A 6,173-nucleotide genomic window follows, 5' to 3' on the forward strand; every position below is an offset into this window, starting at 1 on the left:
CTATATGCCTAGTAAAACCTTGAACGAATTTGCTTTGAGTGGCAAGAACAATACAACTCTAAAAAGTGAGTTATTGGGTGAAATTAGTTTTTCTTAAGTAGACTAGTTTTGGGCCGAAAATCTGCTGTAAAAACGTGTACGATTCTACTTGCACAAATAGAATCCTACTCTAACTCTACCGGATGACTTTTCTTCCAAGTCACTTTTTACCCAAGTTAAGTCCAGATTTTTACTAGGTATAGCAGGGACCACAGAAATAATAAGAGTCTACTAATTATAGCATTAATTCGAAATTAGCATGAATTAATTCTTATTATAATTAATTGCAGTTTATTCCACCAAAAAACCTGCAATTGAACTCCTCAATATGAATTTCGAAAATTCAGTAACACTTATTTTAACTCCTCATGTTAAGATCTCAAATACCAGTTAATTAAATTAAATTACTGAAAATTTAATTTAATCAACTATTTAAATCCTTTATAATTTCGCTTAAACCATTTCATGTGACGGATACAAAATCCACCGGCCGGATTTTCACATGAAAACTTATAAGCTCACATAAAGGGGTATCGTCAAATTCAAAACCAAGTCATAGATTATATCAACTAATTATTATTTCACAAATGTTATTCGTTATTGTCCAATTTATTAGGCATACACTAACTCTGAATAGAGTCGTACCTTTTGATAAATTAAAATAATAAATAAAATTATATTGATCATAATAATTATATCAAGATTAGGATTATAAGCTCATTTAATGAATTAGAGAAAAAGTTTTATATATATTCAGTACAAAAATATCTTTTCTCTACTTGGTCCGTTCAATATACACTAAGTATACTAGCACAAGAAGTCGGAGTAAAACCACTCCCATAATCAAAACAAATTATACCATAATTTTGTGCTACAATCATCAAGATATTTTGTCCAATAATATCTTTGATTGTGAACATACTTTATTAATTATGTGAACCGACAATTTAATCTTTTATGCATGAGCTAAGACTCCATACACTAAATTGTCTACTACATAACTAAAAGGACACACATGTAACAAATGATCTATTTAAAATCGTACTTTATTGAATTGAATAAATTAAATAAGCAATTGTTCCATTAAATAATAAAATAAAAATACTATGTCTAAACCGCATGGTTAATAGTATATCCCAACAATCTCCCACTTAGACTCATAACCATGCGTCTACTACTCTAATATCCATTCCTTCTACATGCTTGTCAAAAATCTTCTGTATCAAGCTCTTTGTAAACGGGTCTGCCAAATTGTCCTCTAACGCAATCTTCAACACTCTTGCATCACCTCTTTGAGTTATGTCCCGAATTAAGTGATATTTACGCTCAATATGCTTACTCCTTTTATGGCTTCTTGGTTCCTTCGAGTTTGCAACTGCACCACTATTGTCATAATAAAGTACAATCGGTGCTTGAACCGAAGGAACTACTTTAAGCTCTTTTAGAAAGTTCTTGAGCCAAACAACCTCTTGAGCTGCCTCAGATGCAGCCACATATTCGACTTCCATGGTGGAATCAGCAACATATGATAGCTTGATGCTCCTCCAACTTATGGATCCACCTCCTAAGGTAAAAATATATCCCGAGGTAGACTTCTCTAGAATCTCTATCTGACTGAAAATCTGAATCAGTATAGCCAATGGGTGCAAGATCACCTGAGTGATACACCAACATATAATCTCTAGTCCTTTTCAAGTACTTGATTAAATGCTTAACGGCAGTCCAGTATTCTCATCCAGGTTAGATTGAAATCTACTAACCATGCCAACAGCAAAGCAGATATCAGGTCTAGTACATAGCATAGCATACATGAGACTCCCTGCAGCAGAAGCATAAGGAATCGCCTTCATCTTTTCTATCTCATCAGTCATTTTTGGGGACTGATCTTTCGACAAAGAGATTCCATGTCTAAAAGGGAGAAAGCCTTTCTTTGAATCTTGCATGCTAAATCTGATGAGAATAGTATCAATATAAAGTGCTTGGGATAAGCCTAATATCCTTCACTTGCGATCTCGCATAAGCTTGATCCCAAGGATATGTGTCGCCTGTCCCAAGTCTTTAATATCGAAACGTGGGGACAACCATTCCTTTACTGAATTCAACATGCTCACATTATTTCCTATGAGCAAAATATCATCTACGTACAAAACCAAAAATGTAACTTTATCTCCATCCCACTTCTTATAGACACAAGACTCATTTTCACATTGATCAAATCGAAGGTTTTAATCGATGAGTGTTCCATGCTCTAGAAGCTTGTTTCAATCCATAAATAGATTTCTTTAATTTACACAACATGTGTTCATTGCCACTTTTTATGAAACCAACTAGTTGTGCCATATAGATGCACTCATCAAGACTTCCATTTAGAAAAGCCGTTGACATCCATTTGCCAAATCTCATAATCATAATGAGCAGCAATGGATAAGAGAATCCTAATGGCTTTAAGCATGGCTACTGGCGAAAAGGTTTCCTCATAATCGATCCCTTCTTTTTTAGTAAACCCTTTTGCAACAAGCCTAGCTTTAAAAGTTTGCACTTTTCCATCCACTTCTCTCTTTTTCTTATATATTCATCTACAACCAATGGGTTTGACTCCAGTAGGTGGTTTTACAAGATCCCGAACTTGATTGGATTACATGGACTCCATTTTAGATTTCATAGCAGCAACCTATTTATCAACATCTGTATCATGTAGTGCTTCGTCGTAATTAAGAGGTTTTGTATTAGGCTCTTCAAGGATTTTATCAAAAGATTCTCCCAAGAGCGCAAACCGGAGAGGTTTTTTAATAATTCTCCCATTACGACTAGTCACTACAGGTGTAGTCTGATTTTGTTGTTGAATCACAACATCATTTTCTGGAACTGAAGATTCCTCCATACCTTGCGGTGCTGGGATATTATTAACTTCTTCCTGAAGTGCAAACTGCAGAACGATTTCAGGTTGCTCAACAATCTGAGGTTGCTCAACATTACTCCCACTACTCCGGGGTAGTAAGATGTCAGGCAATTGCTCTTGTGCATTGTGCTGCCTATTGACATTTCTCCCACTATGATAATGCAGTGGTATGTCAATACTAGCTTCCGGGATACGTTCCAGAGATGAGTCATTAGTTACTCCATTACTTAATTCCTATAAAACTAGTTTACTTCTAGGAATATGGTTCATTAAATAGTCTTTTTCTAAAAATTTGGCATTTGTCGTAATAATTACCTTCTTTTCTTTGGGATAATAAATTAAACCGCCTTTAGTTCTTTTTGGATATCCAATAAAAATGCATACTTCTGTACTCGATTCCAATTTATCCGCTTTCTCTTTCAGCACATGCGTTGGACAACCCCAAACCCGAATGTGCCGTAAACTTGGCTTGCGCCCAGTCCACAATTTTGTTGGAGTTGAAGGTACTGACTTTGAAGGAACCAAATTTAGAATGTAATTTGTTGTTTCTAAAGCATATCCCCAAAAGGAAGAAGGCAAATCGGAATAACTTAACATTGATCTAACCATTTCCATAAGGGTTCTATTTCTTCTTTCTGCCACATTATTTTGTTGTGGTGTTCCTGGAGCAGATAATTGAGATGTAATTCCACAATCTGATAAATATTTAATGAATTCCGCAGGAAGGTATTCACCACCACGATCAGATCGCAATGTTTTGATATATTTATCATGTCGTTTCTCCGTTTCCGTCTTAATTCTTTGAATTTATCAAAGCATTCAGACTTACGGCGCAACACATAAATATATCCATATTTTGAGTAATCATTTGTGAAAGTCACAAAATACTCAAAATCACCTCTTGCTTGTATACTCATAGGTCCACACAAATCAGAGTGAATTAATTCTAACTTATCGTTGGCTCTATTTTCTTTTGAGGGAAAATGCCTCTTGGTCATTTTACCTTCTAAACAGGATTCGCATATTGGCAGTGCCTCTACTTTCAATGAACTCAAAGGTCCATCAGAGACCAATCTCGAAATCTTATTTAGATTTATATGACCTAGACGTAAGTGCCATAAATAAGTTTGGCTCAATTCAGAAATACGTTTTTCATGTGGTAAATTAATATTATTTAATTCTTTTGGTTGTTGTAGTATATGAGGAGATATATCAAGAATAAAAAGGTCATGTACTCTAGCAGCAGTGTAGATAAAACATTTATTAAACTTAATAATAGCAGAGTTATTAGCAAAATAAATATTATAACCAACATCCATTATTTTCGAAACCGAAATCAAATTCCTTCTAATAGAAGGTACATAGAGAACATCTTTCAAAACTAAAACTCTATCACTGCTGAACGAAACTCTAATATCGCCTAATGCTAAAGTTGGTGCTGGCTCGCCATTAGCTTGAAAATGCAAACTTCATTCTCACTTAGCCGTCGTGTTTCCTGAAACCCCTACAAAGTAGTACAAATATGATTAGTGGCTCCTGAATTTACACACCAAAACATGGTAGAGACAGTCGCTAAACAAGTTTCAGCGACATTTAAATTTGAATTACCTTGCTTATTCAACTTTGCCAGATAGACATGGCATTGCTTTTTGAGATGCCGAGGTTGCTTGCAATGATAGGACTTTCCATTAGGCCTTTTCACACTAGCCGCACCTCCAGGTGCCAAAACCTTTTGAGTCTTCTTCTTTTTCTTACTGCCTTTCGACTTAGAAACCGAAGCTTTCTCAACATTCAGTGCCACAACTGGAGCTTACTGTTTGATGATAGATTATGCCGCTTGCAGCTCATTCAACAATTTTGCCAGTGACAAATCCATTTTGTTCATATTATAGTTCAAGCGAAATTGTTGAAAACTGTCAGGCAGAGTCTGCAGGACCATCTCAACTTGAGATTCCTTATCAATCACAGCTCCAAGGACCTCCAGTTCATTCAGAAGACCCATCATCTTCAAAACATGGTCCCTGACCGATGATCCTTCAGCCATCTTGGTGTTCAAAAGGGCTTTCATGGTTGTCTGCTTAGCCGCACAATTTTGCTCACCGAACATCTCTTTGAGACTTTCGAGCATGTCATAAGCAGACCCCATATACTGATGCTGATGTTGCAAAACATTCGCCATAGAGGCAAGAATGTAACATCGCGCCATCTCATCAGCCTTGACCTATTTGTCATAGGCTTTAACCTGATCATCAGCAGCACCTTCATTAGGTTTTTCTGGGCACTCCTCAGTGATTACAAATTTATAACCTTTAACAGTTAGGACAATATCATGGTTCCTTTTCCAGTCAACATAATTCGGTCCTTCTAACTTGTTTTGGTTCAAAATTGAGGTACGTGGGTTGAATGAAGATATGGTTAATCTGAGAGATATTCACATTAAATAGATCATTAGTTACGTATTTAGAATAATTAAATTCAAAACTGCACATTACACATATAACCATGCTCATTGAACAGTTAGATTTGTTAGGGAAACTTAACTATTCATGCAAAATATATGAGTTATGTAAGGTATTTACTCCATAAATTAAAACAGGACCAACTCAGATGGAGAGTAAACTATTAATTTAAGATAGGTAAATATCACTTTTATAAACTCTAGTTTTCATTGAATCAACATGTAACTCGGTTGGAGAGTTAATACAAGTAATCAAATAACTAGAGGCAAAACTACAGTAATCATCTATAATGAACTTATCCGATGTGGAGGAAGACCTGTGTCAACATATAAATTCATTATATTATTGTAAAACATGATTGGAAACCATGGGAATTGAACCCTACCATCACTGTTTTCTTAAAAAAATTTATTAAATTTGTTTTTTTTTTTCCAGAAAATAGAAAAACGGCCAAAAACCCATCTAAACGACCCCGAATGCCCAAAAAACGACGTACATCATGAGAAAAGCTCATGTGTATTGCTCACTAGGTCGTTTCCGATGAACCTACCAAATTTGAGGTCAATCGGAGTTCGACAGAATTTCAAAATTCCAAATTCATGACCTATATGTAGAATTCTATTTTTGGCCTTTTTTAGGGTTTTGATTATTTTGACTCGTTTAAATCACATAATATACTTATGTATGTTAATTCATGATTGCAGAACTCAAAATAATATTATTATTATTACAGTGTTATATAAAAAACTGTTTTCGAACAAAATTGTAAAAAAAAC

The 6,173-nt window shown here is 35.0% G+C and overlaps 2 protein-coding genes across 2 annotated transcripts; both read right to left on the reverse strand.

Moving 5' to 3' along the window:
• Positions 1-2,710: 2,710 nt before the first annotated feature.
• Positions 2,711-3,547, reverse strand: LOC142178236 (uncharacterized). Its single transcript, XM_075247560.1, has 2 exons — positions 3,254-3,547; positions 2,711-3,172 (listed from the first exon to the last, which is right to left on the reverse strand). The coding sequence occupies exons 1-2, from the start codon at positions 3,545-3,547 to the stop codon at positions 2,711-2,713; spliced, it is 756 nt and encodes a 251-aa protein (XP_075103661.1).
• A 1,219-nt stretch (positions 3,548-4,766) lies between these two features.
• On the reverse strand, positions 4,767-5,144 carry LOC142178237 (uncharacterized). The gene has a single exon (XM_075247561.1). The coding sequence runs from the start codon at positions 5,142-5,144 to the stop codon at positions 4,767-4,769; it is 378 nt and encodes a 125-aa protein (XP_075103662.1).
• Positions 5,145-6,173: the final 1,029 nt, after the last annotated feature.

Source organism: Nicotiana tabacum, chromosome 24, assembly GCF_000715075.1.
Source record: "Nicotiana tabacum cultivar K326 chromosome 24, ASM71507v2, whole genome shotgun sequence".
Taxonomy (NCBI): domain Eukaryota; kingdom Viridiplantae; phylum Streptophyta; class Magnoliopsida; order Solanales; family Solanaceae; genus Nicotiana; species Nicotiana tabacum.

Coding starts and splice junctions, on each gene's coding strand:
- LOC142178236 (XM_075247560.1), bottom strand. CDS start 3,547: ATGGTTAGATCAATGTTAAGTTATTCCGATTTGCCTTCTTCCTTTTGG. Junction 3,173..3,253: donor ATTATCCCAAAGAAAAGAAG/GTAATTATTACG, acceptor CTAGTTTTATAG/GAATTAAGTAATGGAGTAAC.
- LOC142178237 (XM_075247561.1), bottom strand. CDS start 5,144: ATGGCGCGATGTTACATTCTTGCCTCTATGGCGAATGTTTTGCAACAT.